Genomic DNA, 19283 nt, shown 5'->3' with positions numbered 1-19283 from the left:
AAGGAAGGAAGGAAGGAAGGAAGGAAGGAAGGAAGGAAGGAAGGAAGGAAGGAAGGAAGGAAGGAAGGAAGGAAGGAAGGACCAGTCCTGCACCACAGCTGTAATTTTACACCATTTTCCCCCCTCCACTTTCCCAAACATGCCTTTCCCTGAGCCTGCAGCATCCCAGAGACCCAACCCCCACCCAAATCCCTTCCCAGGACCCTCTCCAGAGCTCCAAAACAGCTTTTCTTTCTCTTTTTCCCAAATCTCTTTCCCAGGAGGGAAGTCAGGAGTGGTGCCAGCCCCTTCCCAGCCACCCAAGCTGAGCCTGTTCTTTTCCAGGGCTGTAAATCCTGACACAGAGGTTTTTTTTTTTCCTTTGTTTCCCCTGCTTTTTCCCATTTGGCAGCCGTTCAGGTTGTATTTGTGTTTTGGCTGCCAGCAATGCAGCATTTACAAACCTGCCCTGGATTTATCCGCCGCAGAGCCGGGCGCTGAATTAACTGACACAAAAGTTTGGGATGGGTTGGAAAATGCAATTTATAACAGGCAGGATGCTCTGCCCGGCCTCTCCCACCCACATCGAGCTTCTCCTGCCTCAGCTCATTCCCCAGAGTGAATTAAACACGCATTTCCCTTTTCTTCCCACCCTCCCAGCTGAGTTTTCCCCCCGTGGCGTCTCCAGCAGTGATTCCCCACAGGTCAGCCCCACTCCTCTCCTAATTTTGGGGTTTTCCTGGGAGAACTTGTGGTGCCACACATTTCCCTCCCCATGGGCCGCTCCCGTGGGGCGCCGAGCGGATCCTCCAGCGGCGCAGATTCCCTGCTGGGAAAGGCTGGGAGGTGCTGGCAGGTGGCTCCTGGTGGTGCCACCATGGCTGGAATTCCCCTGGAGAGGGTGGCAGGACCCTCTGGGACATCTCCCGCAGCTGTGGAACCGCCAAGGTGTGATGACAGCCAGGGCAGGTGCTGCTGGGAGGTGCCAAAGCTCTTCCCAAGGGATTTTCCCGTGACAGGGACGTTCTGTTCCACTCCTCAGACTGGCAGAAATCCAGATGGCTCTGGAGACATCCCCACCTTCCCCAGACAGCCTGGGATTTCTGGGATGAGCATCACGCCCCAGAAATGATTCCTGCAGCCATGGAACAGATCCCACAGGGATCCAGCACCAGGGAAGGACCCAGGAGCTGGAGCAGGGATATCCCTGAGCCATCCCAGATCCTGGACATCCCTCCCTGCTGAGCCGAGCCTGAGGATTAAACTCAGCCACTCAGAGTTTCTCCCCTCCGGTGATTCAGTCCTGATAACGAGATTTCCTTCCCAAAACTGTCAACAATTCACCCAAACAGCACCTGGTGATCCCAAACCAGAGGATTTTCCAGAGCCAGGGCAGGATCCAACAGTGCCCTGTGGAGTTTGTGGCCAACATTCCCCTGCTCTGACATTTTGGGGTTTAATTGCTCCAGGAGAGAAACTAGCAGCACAATTAAACTCAAGAGCCAGAGAATCATGCTCAGAGCAAAGAGAACAGCTGAAATTTCGGGGGTGAAGTGTTCCTGAGCTCCCAAACTCCCAGGACAAACAGACCATCAATAATCCCACAGGACGGGAAGGAGCCTCGCAAGGAAAATTGGCGCCTCTTGTTCCCTAATCAGAGCTGATGGGGACTTTAGAGCAGGATTTTGGTGCATTCACCCGCAGGACAGAGACCCAGCCAGCTCCTCTCTGAGTCACAGCGCTGGCACAGGCTGAGGTGGCCGAAAACGAGGCAGTGAGGGAATTTTGGGAGCAGGATGATGGTCAGTGACATCCCCATCTTCCCAAGGGACCGGAGACCTCGGCATCTCCAGCTAAACCAGTTTTTAACTCCTCTCTGAACTTCCAGCTCCCACTCTCTCCTCTGGGGTTTCACTGTTCCAGCTCCCCCTGAGCATCCCTGACCCGGCTGGTGGGAAAACAAAAGATTTGGATTTAATTCCAATTAATCCAATAAATCCAAAGGATGGGATTTCATTCTGTCCCCGTCACTCAGCGGGTCCCGACCTCTCACCATCAGCCCCAACCCAACGCCACCATTTCCCTTCCCCGGGGCATTTCCCTCACTTCCCCCGGCACCATTGATATTCCGGCTCGTTATGTTTTAATGCACGGCTTCCAGAGCTTATTTAAAATTCACCGGAGCTTCCCTGCTCCAAAGAGCCGGGGTGGGGAGGGGGAAAAACCGACGGGTTTGTGGAATTCTGCAGAGCCCCGGAGGGAAGGGACGGAGCGGCTCCATTCGCTCCGCAGTGCAGCGGGAGAGGGATGGAGTAAATCAAGGGGTGACGCAGCGATCCCTCCCTTCCATCGGCAGCACCGCTCCGCTCTCCCGCCGGGAACACGGGAAAATCCCCCCCGGCAGCGGGAAAAATCCCGGCCGTGCTTCCCGGTGCTCTCAGAGGGAGAGAGGCGGCTCCGGGAGGTTGTCCTGGTGAAAGGCTGGGACATGGAGGGGACAAGGGGCCGCTGTTGGGCAGGGCTGAGCTTGGCGTGGAGCTGTGGGAGAGGGGATGGCTCCAGGGGGAACTGGGATGGGAATTGGGATGGGAATTGGGATGGGTGTTGGGATGGGTGTTGGGATGGGAATTGGGATGGACGCTGGGATGGACACTGGATGGACACTGGGATGGACATTGGGATGGACACTGGGATGGACACTGGGATGGACACTGGGATGGACACTGGGATGGACACTGGATGGACACTGGATGGACACTGGATGGACACTGGGATGGGCGCTGGGATGGATGTTGGGATGGACACTGGATGGACACTGGGATGGATGTTGGGATGGACACTGGGATGGACACTGGGATGGACACTGGGATGGACACTGGATGGACACTGGATGGACACTGGGATGGACACTGGGATGGACATTGGGATGGACACTGGGATGAACACTGGGATGGATGTTGGGATGAACACTGGATGGACACTGGGATGGACACTGGATGGACACTGGGATGGACATTGGGGTGGACACGGGATGGACAATGGGACGGACATTCCCCATCATCCAGATGGCAGCAGCAGCTGGGCAAGGAGCTGTGCATGGAGCTGAGCTCAAAGGCTGATCCCGGGAATCTCTGGCCGGGATCACTGGACCGTGGGATCCCAGGATGGTTTGGGTTGGAGGGGACCTCAGAGATCCCCGGGTTCCGAGCCCTGCCATGGGTGGGGACACATTCCACTAGGAAGGTGAAATCCTGGGAATCTTCCTCTCTTTCCCCTGATTCCCAAAACCAGATTCCAATGAAACACTCCAGAATGGAGAAAGAGGAGACAAGGAGCACGAGGGGAAAGCAAATCGAGTTCTTCCCCTGCCTGATAATTCTTTTTCTTACGTTCTTCCTTTTTCCTTCCCTTTTTTTCTTTTATCTTCCCTTTCTTCTATTTTCCCTTCTCTTTCCCTTTACATCCCCGCCTTTTTCTTCCCTTTGTTCTTTTCCGTAGAATCATTAAAGTTGGAAAAGGACTCTCTAAGATCATAGGATTCAAATCTGCTTCCCTTTCTTCTTATTATTCTATTCTTTTTTTTTTTTTCCCTTTTCTTCTTTTTCGCCTCCTTTTTTCTTTCTCCCTTTTCTTCTTTTTTTTTCTCCTTTTTCCCCCTTTTTTCTTTTTTCTTCGCTGTCTTATTTTCCTTTTTTTCCCCCCAGTTTCTTCTTCCTTTTCTCATTTCTAGCCTTTTTTTCCCTTTCTTACTCCAGTTCTCTCTCAACAATCCAGGAACTTCTCACCCCACAGAGCCGAGAACCGGAGACTTCAAAAGCGAGGACGGAAAGGGAAATTTAAAGGACGTTAAAATCCTCAAGGACAATCACGGATTGTGCAACTTCGCCCCTAAGGCTGAGGCATTTCTTCCTCCTCTCCCTGCTTTTTCCACTCCAAAAGAAAAGAAAAATAAGCCGGGAACAAGCCGAGTGAATGTTTGAGAGCAAATCCCTTTGCTCGGAGCTCTCCTGGCGCCGCTCCGGGAATGGAGCCTCTCAGAGGAGATGGGCTTTTTAGTCCCGAAAATGATCCGCTAATGGCATTCCAGAGAATCTAAAGGCATAAAAACTCTCGCCAGAGGCGGATTTTATGGGATGTGTTTGTCATGTGTTTGCCCACACCCCAGCCTGGGCTGGAATTGCTCAGGGAATCGGGGAGAGGGATGCAGCTGCTCCCCCCACACCCCAAAATCGGCTGGACACGAGGTTGGGTTCCTGCGCTGTTCCCCGTCCCAAAATCCACACAAATCTCAGCTTTCCGGAAAGTCCACAAGTCCAAGGTGCAGCCCCTGGTCCAGCCCTTCCCAGGGCTGCTCCCCACAAACGCAGCCCCTGGGAATCCAAACGGCTCCAAAAAAGCAGATTTAATCCAAGGAAACCAAGAGGGAAAGAAGGAATCCGAGAGCCCCAGAACGATTTGGGTTGGAAAGGATCTTAAATCTCATCCCATCCCACCCCCTGGCACGGGCAGGAGCAGCTCCCACTACCCCAGGCTGCTCTGAGCCCTGAGTTTTGTGTTAATTCAGCTCTGGATCCTCTCTCCCAAGGCCAGGAGAGAAGGGGACCGGTACCCAAAGCCTCCCCAAGGGGATCCCGAAGGATTCTGCCTTTGGAATTGCTTTGGAAATCCAGATCTGACAAAGCCTCTCCTCCCTCTGCTGCAAAAGGGCCGAGACACAAAACCGGGAGGTGCCAGCGTGGAGAAAGGATTGAATGGAAAACAGGGAGAGCTGGGCACTGCTCAGGGACAATTAATTAATGTAAAAGCTGCAGGGACAAATTCATAAAAGCCCCGCTGAGGAGGCAGCTGGAATCGGGCTTAAAAAAGATTGATTTAAAAAAAATGGAATGTGCAGGACAAAATAGTTGTTAATTCAACAGGGAGCAAAAGGAATGAGAGCAAGAGGTGCTTGGAAGAAATCCGTGGTTCCTGCCCAGCTCTGGAGCCAACAGGTGCTGGAAATGGTGCTGATAATGCAGAGAATTTTGGGTTATTTAATATTTTATTAATTGGGTTATTTAATACAGGAGATGATGGCTTTGTGCCAAAGCCTGATGAGATATTTTGTGTTGCAAAACAAACCAAAATAAACCAATAAATGCGGATTATTAATGCTAAAATTCTCCAAAAATCAGCAAGATCTGGAGCAATTGAAGAGGTTTGAAAGCGCTGGCCAAGGAGCTATTTCTAGACACTATTTTAATTATTTTGTTTCCTGCTTTTTAAGGTCTTTTTAAAAGCCCACTTTGAATTCCAGCGGGGTTCTTTATTTCCTTGTGGATTCAAACAATCCAAGTTGCTGGGCTGACACTGAAGTAAGGCGAGATCTGAAACAGGACTCACTTAATGAAGAAGTGGGATTTAATTAGTGCCAATCAGGAGGCATTTTGGAAAAGCAGATTTCCAAAATTATAATTTCCAAAATTATAATTTCCAAAATTATCCTGTCTCTCCCTGAGATTCCCAAACAAGTTTGGGGTGTTTGGGTGATGTTTGGATGGAGAGGCTGGAACAACCTAAAAACCACCAGGAAAAGCTGTTAAAGCCCCGAGCAGCTGCTTCCCACATTCCAGGGATGGGAAGAGCATCCTGGAATTCCAGCTCCTGGAATAACCACAGCTGATAATGAGAGCAGGTTTTGGGTAGCACCAAAGCTCAGGGTGAAAAATTCCTTCACTCAGAGGGTTTGGGAATGGGGAAACATCTGGGGAATCAGAGCTGGGTGTTCCTTCTCCTTGCACCCTGTCTGGATGGACACACTCATCCAGGTTGGGATATTGATGATCCCTGCGGCTCCAATCCGGGCTCCATCCCTGGATCTGCCCGCTGGCGGTGATTTTCCAGGCTGGGTTTGTGCTCTGGCTTTTATTCCTCTCCTGGGAAATCAGCAGCGAGCTCTGCAACAGGCAGCCAAAAAAAAAAAAAAAAAAAAAAAAAGAAAAGAAGAAAAAATAGAAAAATGAAAAAAAGAAAGAAAATCACTTATTAGGACAATGGGAGAAGGGAGGAGCTGGGAATTGGGTTGGATCCAGGCTGGGAGTGAGCGCGGCACCCACAGCGGGGCAGAGATGCTGCCAATGCCATCCCCTGGGAAAACAGGGATCAAGCTCAAGGAGGATCCCAGAGCCAGGATTCCTGACTGGGGAAGGAAGAGCGGCACAGGGAGGGAAAGCAGCAGTTCCTTCCTGCTCTGCAAACCCCTGCGGAAAAATCCCTCCTTCCATCCAGCCGGGAGGGGACGGAGCGGGACACCCGAGCTGCGGTGTCACCCCTGGGCAGAGCAGCGTTCCCGTCTCCCGGAGAGGACAGGACAGGGAATTCATCCTGGAAGCTCAGCACCACCTCGGGTTCCTCCAGCATTCCCTGTCCTCTCCTCCTCCCTGGGATCTGCCCAGACAGCGATTCCTGCTCCGGGGAGCGCTCCCACCGCATTCCCGAAGCACAGCCAGCCTCTGGCAGAGCCCGAACGCTCCCATCACAGCTCCCTGCAGAGTTCCACACTCAGAGCGGATCTTCTGGTTCATCTCCAGGCTGTGGCCGTCCGTGTCCTCCTCCAGGGAAAGGCAGGAGAGAGGAGCACGAAGGATGGGTCAGAGCAGGGCTGGTGCTGAGGGACACGGAGCCGCCGGAGCAGGGGTGTGACAAGGTTGGGTGAAGCCTCCAGAGGTGACTCAGCCCTCGGGAGGACACCCAGGGATGCACATCCAGCTGCAGTGACCCGTGGATCCCAGCTCTTCCCGAAAACACGGATCACTGGCAGCGGCTTTGCCGGCTCCGAGGGAAAGCAGCACAGCCTGAGCTTTCCCCGAGCTTTCCCCGAGCTGCCCGAGGGTTTGCTGGATAAATGTGGGAATTGCTACCCGGCAGCACCCATGGAGAGGGATCCCAGCAGGATCTCTGCTGGAGAATGCAGGGATGAGCTCGGATCCCCCCGGAGGAGGTTAATTCCTGGGATCGGAGCGGTCCAGGGAATGTTACACCAGATTTCAGCAATTATCACACAAATCCAAACGTGAGGATGGCTGCAATTAACGGGATCCCACACTGGCACTAATTACCTGCCTGGGGGAGTGGAGGGGGGAGCCTGGGACCCACTGGAGCAGCCGGGAATGCTGCTGGAAATCCCAACACGACAAAACAGAAGCACCAGGAGTGACTGGGGGGCTCCACGACCTCTCACAGCCCTCAGAGTGTTCAGGGCCTTCCCCAAATTTTGTTAAAACTCTGGGAATACAGAGCATCTCCTGGCAGCACCGTGGCACATTCCCAGCCCTTGGATGATCCCTGGTCACACAGGATTTAATCCAGGAGAGGAGCTGATCCCATCCCCATCCTCCTCCCCCTGAGGGGCTGCACATCCCCTCAGGACCATTCCAAGGGTGTCTCCGTGTGCCAGGAGGATCCCAGGGAACGTGTGGCAGGCAGAGAGCGCCGTGCCTGCTCCACACCTCGTTTTGGGAATGTGAGAGCACAGGGACACCAAGCACAGCTGGAGAAAAAAACACCCAACCCCTTTTCCTTTGTGTCCCATCCCATGGATACCAGAGCCGCCTCCCCTCATGCCAACAGCTTTGAGCTGCTTCCTCCCAACTTTCAGCTCCTCCAAGAGGGATTTTTCCCTTTCTTCTCACTGACAACTGTCACTGTGGGACATGAAATGATTCACACAGACGCAGCTCGAAGTGTGATGAGAGAAGAAGGAAGTTTATTTTGTTTTTTCAGTATTTATAGGTTTCCAACAACAACCAGGGATTGGATAGTCAGGTTATCACCTTCCCAACCACACTGGCTGTGAGAGACATCCATCAAAAGTCATATCTTTAATGGAATGTATAAACACCCATGTATATAGTGACTTTCCTGGGAAAGTGGCCAGAAATGATGAAAACAATATCGAAAGGCCTGGTTCTCAGACAACCACTTTACTCCTGGAGTAACCTGTTGGTCGCTACTCGCAGCACGCAGATTGGGCTGCGGAGGGCGAGGACGGGATGTCAGGAGGAATTAAATCAAGTGTCAGGAGAAAATTCCAGGGGGAAGCCACTTCCCTGATTCGTGTTGCCAACCGATTATCCCCGTGACAGCCGGGACGTTTCATGGCAGCTGGAATTGTGCGGATCAGCTCATCCAGAGCTCCTTCCCTGCTGCATCCGTCAGCCCCCAGCGATGCTGGAGCCGATGGATTCCCAAGGAAAAGCAGCTCTGCCAGGGAAAGGCTGGAGATTTCTGCTTCCTCCCACTGGCACGAGGCGGGCTCAGCCATCCGTCCTGGGAACACGACGGATCCTTTCACTCGGAACAGCTTTGGGCAGCGAGATGGAAAATCCAAGGTCACGATTCCAGCGGGAACACGACGGGATCTGATGTCTCCACAAGGTGGTGACGGCTGCCCCTGGAGTGACACCGGCGGTGTCACCGAGGCGGCGCTGACGGGGCCCAGCAGGCGCCGTGGGTTCTGGTCAGGCACAGAATTCATCCCTGGGGTCTCAACCAGCTCCACGGGGCCGGGAGCGATCCTGGGAGCCCACACAGCCCTCACAAATATCCCCAGACACATTTGGGGTGGAAACTGCAGCAAAGGAGCAGGGAGGGAGTCAGGGCATCAAACCCCAAGCATCGGCAGGATTTTTCATCCCTGGCACAACCACGCTGGAAAGGAAAGGCAATTCTCCAGGGGTAAAAGCTTCTGGAGAAGGGAGGGTTGTGGGGAGACCCCACAGCACCTTCTGGTGACTGAAGGGGGGACAAGGGAGCTGGAGAGGGAATTTCATCAGGAACTGGAATGATTTCAGAGCAAAAGAGACGGGGTTTAGATGGGATATTGGGAAGGAATTCTTCCCTGGGAGGATGGCAAGGCCCTGGCAGAGGTTGCCCAGAGAAGCTGTGGCCATTCCTGAATCCCTGGAAGTGCCCAGGGCCAGGTTGGACAGGGCTTGGAGCAGTCTGGGACAGTGGAAGGTGTCCCTGCCCATGGCAGGGGTGGCTAACGAGGGGAGCAGCACCAGCTCCGGCTCCTCCCAGACCCCACAGGCAAAGGGATTCCTTTTCCATTTGTTCCCCGTGCCAAACGGAGCCCGTGGAGGATCAGGCTGCCATTCCCAGCCCTGCTCCATCCCACAGGGCCAGGAACATCCTCCTGCCTCACAGGGCAGCTTCCAGCGGGGCCATTCCTTGAGGAGAAGCCAAAAGCTGTGAGGGATAAATGCTGGGTTGGGAAAGCCCCATTCCACACCAGCACAGGCATCCCACGGCATCTTCCACCACCATTCCCCAACCTTTTGGCCATTCCACCGCCACAACCCCACGGGGGCGGCCCTGGCCGTCCTTCCCAGCCTCCCAAACACTCTCCCAGCCCTCCCAAGGGCTCGGATCCTCGGCGGGGAAGGATCCCCTGCGCAGGGCTGGTGATGCCACATGACACAGCATCCAAAGGGCCTTAAAATAAACTCTCCCTCCCCGCTCACGCCTGCTGAATTCCCTGCGGGAAGCAGGAGCCGGCACGTGTGCGGCCGCACCCCCGCGTGTGCTCCCGGCAGCAGCGCACCCCTTCTGTTCCCAAAAAAAAACCAACAAAAAAACCCCAAAAAAACAAAAAAAAGCGCTTTTTAAACCTCTCAGAATTTAGCACCAATCGCCATGGATACCAATCACCGAAATCCCTACGTTGCCACGGCAACGCCTTTCCCCATCCTGCCTGTTTATCCTGGAATTGACACACCGTTTATCGGGAGCGATAGGGAGAGAATTGGAGAGCAACCTTCCCTAAGTGCACGGAAGCAGAAAAATCCTCCGTGAGGAAATCGCTATTAATAGAGATAAAACAGCTCCAGCACGGATCAGCCCCGGCCTGAGGAGCTCTGTGCCCGTGCAGAGCCGCTAAATCCCGGGAAAACGCCGGGAGAACACAACCTCCAGCCATGGGGAAGGCGGGCAGGGAATGGCAGAGATGGAGAACACGAAATCACAGCAGTTTTTGCACATTTAAAGCACAATTAATTAACACCAAGGACTGTAAGAGCGAGGCTGGGTTGCTCAGGAATGGGATCCTGGCATTGGGATGGTTTGGGAAGCGCTGCTGGAAGATCCCCTGGAGTTTGTGGGTGATGCTTGGGGCTGACAGAGCCCTAACAAACCCTAACAGAGCACAAAATAATCTCCTTTGTTCCGAAATCGGAGCTTCCCGGGGAGTGGATTTGTCATGGCTCACTCAGGTTCTTATGGTGTCCACTGGGGTAAAGGGAGAGGGTTTAGATGGGATATTGGGAATATCTCACCCTGCCAGGGTGTGAGGCCCTGGCACAGAGTGCTCAGAGAAGCTGGGGCTGCTCCCAAATCCCTGGAAGTGTCCAAGGCCAGGTTGGACAGGGCTTGGAGCAGCCTGGGACGGTGGAACTGGAAGGGGTTGGAGCAGGATGAGCTTTAAGGTCCTTTCCAAGCCAAACCAGCCTGGAATTCCCCATGAAGTCTCATCCCTGCCATGGAAGTCACCACTCAAGGCCCTTTGATCAGCTCAGCTGAATTCCAGGAGAGTGTCCCTGACTGACATTCCTGGGTGGATCTCGGCCTGGGAAATGGACCAAGCAGGAATTCCTGCAGCCGCTGCTGATTTGGACAGTTGTGAGCTGCTGTGGATCAATAAGGTTAACTTCCAGCAGATCCTCTGGGAGAATCCTCAGGGATTGGTTCCAGAGCTGGGGAAGGCTGAGGCGAGAGCAGGACACTGGGAATGGCAGGGATCCAGCAGGGATGCTCCAAGTGCCGCCTTCCCCCAGCTCAGGAGGAGCCTTGAGGGATGGGAATCACGGTGCAAAATCCCAAATTTGTGATGGGCAGGAGCCTGAAGGACGGGAGCACATCCCACACCCAGCCCACCAGCCACTCCACAAATAGAAATCGTCAAATGCACAAAGATCAGTGGGATTAGGGAGTTTGGAAAAGCCACGGCTCATCCGTATTTCTCCCTCCTGGTTTTTCTGCGGCACTTTGTGTCCCTCAGCTGTCACCCACAGCTGGAAATATCCATGGGACTGCCATCAAATTAAAAATTCCAGCCAGGAAAACAGTCCTAAACCCCAGCTCAGACGTAGCACTGTTAAATAAAAAGAGCAGAAGGAATCACAGCGCTTCCCAGCCTGATTTCCAGCACAAGAGAGGCGAGCGAGTTCCTCCCCCTCCCATTCCCAATGACACAGATAAGGAGACTGAGAAAAGCGACAGAAATCCAAAGATTTTTCCTCCATCAGGAACAAAAACCTGCACAGACCCAGTCAAAGCAGGGAGTTGTCAAGATGTGCTAAAAATGTCACAGCCCTCCCAACACTTGAGGCATTCCTTGGGAGAGCTGGGGTTTTTTCAAAGCAAACGTTTTGATCTTGGAATTGTTCTGCTGCCTGGCTCCGTGGGGAAAACGGGAAGAGAGCGGCACATTAAGGATCCTTTTGAAGGTATTCTTCCCAAGATTTACCAAAGGGAAAAAAACAGAGTCACAGTCCAGCCTCAGGCCCCAGTTCAAGGCAAAGGAAGATTTCCAGGAGTTGAGGCACAAGAGCCTCGTGCTGAGCTCCAGGGTGATCCTGAGAAAAGTGAGCATGGGAAGGCTCCAAAGGCACCACCAGGGACATGAAACGGGAATTGCCACCCTGAAAACAGAACCTGTTTTGCACCAGCTCTGCCAAGAGAGTTGGGCTGGAAAAATAATTCCTTAGGAGATAGCAAAGATGTGGATTGAAGGACACCTTCCCTTCTCCTGCCCTGACGGGAGAGCAGCCGCGTGACTGAGCATTCCCCCAGCCCAAAGTGCGCAGGAATTCATCCTGGACAAAAGTCAGCCGAAGTCTCAAAGGTTTAGGGAGATAAGAAACTTGTCCTTGAGTAATATCTGATCACCTCAGATTGTACAAACACCGAGAACGCCGGGAGAATAAATGGATTTATACTCACCTACGTGGGAGACACGGAGAGCTGGGAGCAGCAGGAGGGGCTGGAAGTGTCACCTCAAGCAGGAGTCAAAGGCAGGAGACACCAAGTGTCACCCCCAGCACCATCACTTTCAATCTTTGTCCAAGTTCTCAGATTTGAACAGACCCTCCCTCCTCTCCTTCCCTTTTTTCCCCCCTCCCTCCCCAGCCCTGGCAGGGATTATAAAAACTCCCAGAGATGGATGCAAACTGTTGGATGTGCTCATAAAAACAAATAAATCAATCTTCCTCTGTGGGATAATCGCCTTAGGGCCAGGCTGCTGCTCCACAGAGCTCCTGGCCTCGTTTGGATCCCGCTGCCGACCCCAGGCTCTGCCTCCTTCCTGCCATTTCCCTGGATTATCCCTGGGATGTGCCTTTGCCGTGAGATTAAAGCTTGTTTTACTCCAGATTCTGCTGCTGTTCAGCCAGCGCTGCTCAGGCTGAGCTGATTTATTCCCTGGAAAGTTCTGGTTCCGTTTTTACCGCCCCGAAAGCGGGATGGGGGAGAGGCAGCACTCGGTGGGATCTGCCTGGAATTCAAACCCCTTCATGCAGGCTGAGTTCTGGGATCAACACCACCAAGGACATCCCGAGTGGGAACATTCCCAATGGATTTGAGAAGGGAAAAGCAGAAAAACCAGTGTTGATGGAGCTAAGATATGGAAAACCTCAGGGCAGGCGTTTGCTCCTCTGCCCTGGCCCAGGGAAAGTGACATCTTGGGAAGAGCCTGGCTCTCCAAGTTTGAGGGAGTCAGGAATTCTGAGAGCTTTGGAAGTGTGGCAGGAGGAGCCTGGGATAGAATCCAGCTCTGCTCCCTCCTTGGAGTCCCTGCACTGGGCTGGACCTCGGAAACAGCAGAGCCCCAAAAACAAACGGAGAAAGGGTTGGAAGCTGGAAGGAAAGAGCAGCAGGAGTGGGAACAACAGCTCCTCTCCCTCATCCCAGGAGAGGAGGATGTGGAGAGAGAAAGAACAGGATCAATTTATTTCTTTATTTCCTTCCTTCCCTTCTTCCATCCATCCATCCATCCTTGGGCACAGAATCTTGGAATGGTTTGGGTTGGATCTTCAAGGATCATCCAGCTCCAGCCCCTGGGACTGTTCCAGTGCTCCCAGCCCTGTCCAACCTGTCCTTGGGCTCTTCCAGGGATGGGTCAGACACAGCTCCCATGAGAATTCTGTCCCAGACCCTCCCTGGGAAGATTTTGTTCCCAACATCCCATCCTTGGTGCCTGCAGCTGGAGAACACAGGGACTGACAAACCGTGGTAAGAAAATGATTTTTATTTCTTTTTCTTTTTTTTTTTTCTTTCCTATTTTGAATTTCTTCTTTCCCTTTTTTTTATTTTTTTTCTTTTTTTTTCTTTTTTTTAATGGAATTTCTGCTGTTTACAGATATGGTTCATTCCTGAAAACACAGCTTGGCAGCAATAAAAAAAACAAAAAAAAAAAACCAAAACAACAAACCCACTGCAACTGAATTAAACCCCATAAATACCAGCCCAGAAAACAATGGACAACCACCACTATTTCTATACAGGAACTATTATTTAATGTCACATTTTGACAGCTGTAAATGGGCTACAGACTGTGGGCAAAAGGCAAGAGGTGAAATCTTTTTGAAACACCAGATGTAGAATAAACAGCTCATTTCTCAACATTTACATGATTCACATCAAATTGATGACTTCCTAAATGTATTCCTTTTAAAGGATAGAAATTTTGCAATAAAATATTACATTTCATTTAATACTCTGGTACAATACTTCATACATTGCAGGAAAAAAAAAAATAAATGCAAGACCTATTCCACCTAATAAGATCCTTTTTCATTAGTCTTTAGTACTGCAATAAAAAAAAAAAAATCACAGTAATGTCATAAATAAACAGGCTTCAAAATTATTCATTACCTTTCACTATTGAAAAGGGAGAAATGAACAATTAATTTGCAATAATGGAGTTATGGGTAGAAAATCAAACCCTGACAACAAATCTTAGTCCCAGCTGCGAATTTCCTCAGCCCAACAATGAAAAAAGGGAACAGGTTTGGATAACTTTGTTAGCTGTGTCCTGGTTAATCGTGTCTCAAAAAACATCTTTCAGGAGGAAAAAAGGCAAGTTTGGTCAGGATTAACAGAACCAACCAGGCCTAACAGGAGTTAGCTGAAATTAAAGTGTATTTCTCTAAAACATTCAGTAAATGAAGTCTGCAGCAAATTCACACTGGCATCAGGAATTGTGCCTTGGGAGTTGGGGTGAATTATCCCTGGTGGGACAAAGGCTTCTCCAAGAGAACCCTGGGATCCTTTCCCCATCCCTGTTCCCAGCTGAATTCCCTAAAACTGGGGGTCCCTGGATGCCACATTCCCTGATCTCCCCTGATCCAAAGGATGTTTCTCTTCTTCATCTGTCACAACCCCAAGTGATTCGCTGGAATTAATGCAGGAAATGCTTTAAGAAGCCCCCCTGTCTCTGGTGACAGATTTTAGGGTGCAGGGGCTCCCCTTTGGTGCCCACCAGGGCTCAGAAAGGAGAATTTATCCCTTCAATCACAATCTTTCAGCTCTTGCTCCCCCCCTCACTGACATTCCCCCACCATGTGCTCCCCAGGATTCATTCACACACATTCTGCAGCAAGAATTCCAAAAAAGCAACAATTCCAAATAAAATCCTGCAGGGGCAGGTTCTGAATGAGGTCAGGAGGCAACGTTGTGCTGGCCAGGGGACAATTGCTGCTTACACAGGTCCAGCTTTTAAAACACTTCACATGATCTGAGTGCAGAGCTGGGATTCCCTCAGGATCCTTCCCTCCTTTCTCCTGACTTTTCCCCCCACCTTGACTTCCCAGTTTGGAGCAGAGCAGCTCCAAACCCCAGCTGGGTGTGTCCCCACCTTGCTCCAACACCTCTGAAGTGCAGAATTTGACTCTGCACAGAGTTTGAGGCAAATATTTAATTACTCCATGCAAATTTCAACAACTTTCAAGTGATCCCTGTTGAGCAGGAAGGAGCTGGGAATAGGGACAGGCTGGCAGGGGATGGAGAACAGCAACCTCACCACCAAATCACCACATTTCTCTCTCCTCCATCATCTATTCCTGTCTAGGAAGGGCACAAGGATTCAGGGCTAGAGCGTAAGGCTGTGACAGTCAAACACATTTATGGTGTGCTGCTGACAGGAGTTCCAAATAATCAAATCCCAAAGCCCCAAAGGATAAAAAAACAAAACAAAACAAAACCAAGGGGCCAAGGAAGAAAATTCTGCTTATCATTAATGCAGCACCTTCATTCAGTTCAAACAAAGTGCTCGAAATATTGGAAATTTGCACTCTGAGGCCCAGGTGGTGGAAGCTCCCACTTCACCCCTCACAAAGCTGCACAAATTACATTCCAGGCTCCAGCAGAATTCCACCAGGAAGGCCAATAAGCCCATTCCAGTGACACAGGAAGGTCAGGCACCCCGTGTGAGGATGGGAATCATTCCTCAACACCACTGAAGTCACAGAGGGTCCCCAAAACCAGGGACAAGGTGCTGGGGAGACCCAGGCCCCGCTCCTGAGGCCTGGTCCTGCCATCCACGGCTCCAAGGGATATCCAGGACAGAGCCAGGGGGAGGAATTAAATGGAAGCTCACCAGATCTTCCCTGGGGAGTCTCTGGAAGAGGCTTTGTCTCCCTGATGGTTCCAGGTGGTTTTCCATGGCACTGGGACAGGAAGGTCCAAAGGCACTTGGGGTGGGACAGTGCCCCCGGTGTGGCCTCGCTGCTCCCTGTCCCACCAGGAATCCTGGGATCCCTCCTTCCCTAAAAATCCAGGAGGCTCCTCCACTGCTCCCACCTCCCCAGCACAAAGGGATACTAACAGCAGGTTACTGGTTTCACTGGTTTTAACATCCTGCAGCTTCTTGATTAATACCTGAACTCTGCAGGTCTCATTTCATGGAGCACAAAGTGACCACAGAGTGTCCTCAGAAACCACCCTTAGGTCACTGAGTCTCCTGAAGGACACAGGGAATTCCTATTCTGGGCAGAGATCATGGAAAATAAACTTTCTTTGATGTAAAAGCAACTTTGCATCAATTCCTCCAAAATAGCCCATTCAGCCCACACAGCAAAATTGGAATCAAAGCCACCAATTATCACAAAAAAGCACCTTCATCTCAACAACTGCTCACCCCAGGAAGCTCAGTCTGAGCTTGAAATGTATCAGGACTAATTTGATCATGCACTTGGTTCTATTCACGCTGGTGATCCACTGTTTTCCAACAATCCACATTGTTCCCATCAGTATTTTACATTTCATGTCACGGATTTACCCATGGCATTGCTCTCCCACCACCCACCCCCCACCCATTTCCCCCCCAAAAACCCCACAACTGCTCAAATAAGGAACAAAAAAACCCCAAAAAACAAAAACCCCACTAACAGCCATACTGTGAAACCAAAATACTATTTTTTTTAAAAAAAAAAAAAACAAAATGGATGACAGTCCAACAGTTTGCAGGATTCAAAACTGACTCTACAAAGTAATTGTCTACCTTGTAGAAAGGATTTCCTTTTATTTGGAAAACGAGCAATTGGAAATTGGAGAGAAGAGATAAAAACAATCTTTAGATGCTCTGAAGTTTTGCCTACTGAAGGATTAAAACCGTAAATTAAAAGGTACCAAGCCCTCAGAGCTCACTGCTCACGTGAAGCTTCTTCCATCTCTTTCTTGACCTTTTAAAAACCATTTTCATGTCTGGGAAAGGAAAAAAAAAAAAGAAGAATTATTGAGGAAAAAAACCCAGCAGTTATTTCTTATTCAAAAATTGTACAGAAGTGCTCAGTTTTGACCCAATAAAGCTTAAACTCAACCCAAAGTCTCAACCCTAGAAACTGTGTGGGTGCTTTGGCAGTAAAAGGTGAGATTTTTCATAGAGCTCATTAAAATTAAATTAAAATTTGCTTTTGGAACTCAGGCACCCCATGGGGATAAATTCCAAGCATTTTGGGCATTCCTGGGTACATTTTCTGGACACAGCCCCTCCTCTGGCCATACACACCTGCCTTGGCCTGGAAGGCTCTCAATATCTTCTCATCTGAAACTCTTCTGCTGTTGCATCAGCCCCACATTTTCATATACTCTAGCACTATCTTCTCTCATTCTGAAATGAAATCAGGATTTAGAGTCCCACCAATCTCATTTGAGACAAAAATAAAAACAAAAATCCCATTATACACAACATATAATTCAGGGACAACTGATTTTACTCCATTTATTTTCAGAGGAAAGCCCAGGACAAGAGGGCAGGTTCTGGGGTAACTCAGCCTCCTCTGAGGTCTCTGAAGATGAGAACAGCTCAGAACTGAGAGCAGGACTGAACTTACTCTGGACACGTTGGGGTTGGGGTGCAGGGGGGGAGAGGGCTCTGATCCCCACTCGTCTGGTCCGATAACGAATATTTAATGTTTGTGTACTCGTGACCTTTCCTCTTGCTCTTCTGTGAAGCAAAACACACAACAAAAAGCCAGGGTTGGGGTTAATCCCAGCAAGAAATCATGGAGACAGTGCAGCAATTCCAGGAGGAGACAACCACGGGTGTTTTTAGGTTTGTCAGTGAGGAGAGTGTGCAGTGAACACATCGCTGAGCGCACCTAAAGCTATTGGGGAGACAAAACCTGAAAATCCCCATTTTTCCCCATCCCCACCATCTCCTCTGAACACACCAACCCCTCTGAATGTTCTCAATCCTCATCTCCTTGGCAGAAAAATCCCCATTTCATTCTTGAGCAGCCAGTGGGCTTCCCACTGACCTTATTTCCAGCTTGGAGCTGGGGCCAAAGGAGCGCCACCGTTGTTTGCAGGAGCTCTAATAAAATAATATCTGAGCCCATTAGGTTTGATATAAAAAGCAGCCAAGCTGTTATTTGGATTCTGCACATATGCTCCAGGCTGCAGCCAATTGTGCTGGCACCCAGCTCCAGATCCTGCCAGGGAACTACTACCAGGATATGGATTTTTCCTTTTCCCAGGCATTCACAATGCCTGAAAACACTGAAACCTACAAGGTAGGAATGAAAGTTTTGTGGGGAATTGGGGTTTGGGGAGGGGGTTGTGGTTAAAAAAGGTTTTTTTAATGCTGCAACAAGTCCTGAAGCCTGACCCAGCCTCACAGCAGAGGCTGGAGGAGCCTCCAGGGAGTTCTGGCTCCTGAATTCCCATTAAGAACATTCCTAGGATTGAAGCTTTTCCAAGATGATCTCCTGAAGCTTTCATTTTGTTCTGGTGTTTCTGGTGATTCTTAAATCACTCTCAGCCAGCATTTAACAAAGCTGTCCTGAGCAGTTTGTGGGAACACAGCTTGGGAAAAGTTTTGTTGAGCAAACCTGGATTTGCATCATTGAACAAAGTCTGGGAGAGAAAAGATGGATTGGTGGACACGTGGAATGCAGAATTTGTGGAATGGACCACAAAGATATTTTGTAGGAACCAGCTGATAAAGAAGAACTAACTCAGTACATGTTGGAAAGTCCCCAGCAGGGAAAAAAGACACTAAAAAGAGTGAAAATCTGGAGTAATTAGCATAGAAAGCAAAAGGTACAAATCCCAACTGCTCCGAGGTCAGGGCAGGGAGCAGCAAGGACAGGCAGAAAACATCAGCTCTTTATCACAAAACCAGGAAACTGCTGTAAAACCCCCCAGAACTGGAGTGCAAGGAATTCCCTGAACAGGAAGAGGGAGGGGAAACTCTTGTGCTTGTCACCACTTATTCCCAAATATTTCTGATCCCACCACGCTCCTGGAAGTGCTTTTTGTTGGATCACCACACTCACCCTTTTCATTTTCCGCTCCAATAGATTCATTTCCTAGCAATAAACTCCCAAAATTGGAATTGAAGTGATCAGCATTTGATTTTCCCCTTTCAGGAATGCAGGGGACAAGCTTTCAAATCTCTTTAAAACACAAAGATCACGAGGCTCTGCTTTAATTAACAGACCCTTATCTTTGATTCTTCCTCCACAGGAAATTCGATAATGGGAAGGAAATTTGAGATCTGGGGGCAGGGCTGGGGACAGGGAGGGTAGGAGAGAATTCCACTCAAATTAAGGTGAGAATTCCAACTGATGTTTTAAAGAGAAAATCCCACTTAGTAATTGAAGGGCAGGATTCCACTCAATAATTTAAAGAGAAGATTCCACTTAATTTAAAGAGAAGATTCCACTTAATTTAAAGAGAAGATTCCACTTAATTTAAAGAGAAGATTCCACTTAATTTAAAGGGAAGATTCCACTTAATTTAAAGGGAAGATTCCACTTAATTTAAAG

At 50.1% G+C, this 19283-nt stretch overlaps 1 protein-coding gene across 6 annotated transcripts in view; it reads right to left on the bottom strand.

The window, feature by feature from the left end:
* Positions 1-16439: 16439 nt before the first annotated feature.
* The window catches only part of PTPN11 (protein tyrosine phosphatase non-receptor type 11), a 19594-nt gene continuing 16750 nt past the window's right edge, over positions 16440-19283 (bottom strand). For 5 of the 6 annotated variants that reach the window (XM_015644105.2, XM_033518113.1, XM_015644106.3 and 2 more), the window contains 3 exons: positions 17346-17458; positions 17021-17122; positions 16473-16716 (listed from right to left, as the gene is read on the bottom strand). In XM_015644105.2, the coding sequence (XP_015499591.1) occupies positions 17053-17122; positions 17346-17458 (183 nt within the window). In that variant the 3' untranslated portion in view covers positions 16473-16716; positions 17021-17052. Of the gene's footprint in view, positions 16717-17020; positions 17123-17345; positions 17459-19283 lie in introns of all 6 variants that reach the window. The other variant, XM_015644103.3, reaches the window with a different exon arrangement.

This window comes from Parus major, chromosome 15, assembly GCF_001522545.3.
Source record: "Parus major isolate Abel chromosome 15, Parus_major1.1, whole genome shotgun sequence".
Lineage (NCBI taxonomy): Eukaryota > Metazoa > Chordata > Aves > Passeriformes > Paridae > Parus > Parus major.
The sequence above is the reverse complement of the archived record's forward strand: the minus strand, read 5'-3'. Positions and strand labels throughout refer to the sequence as shown.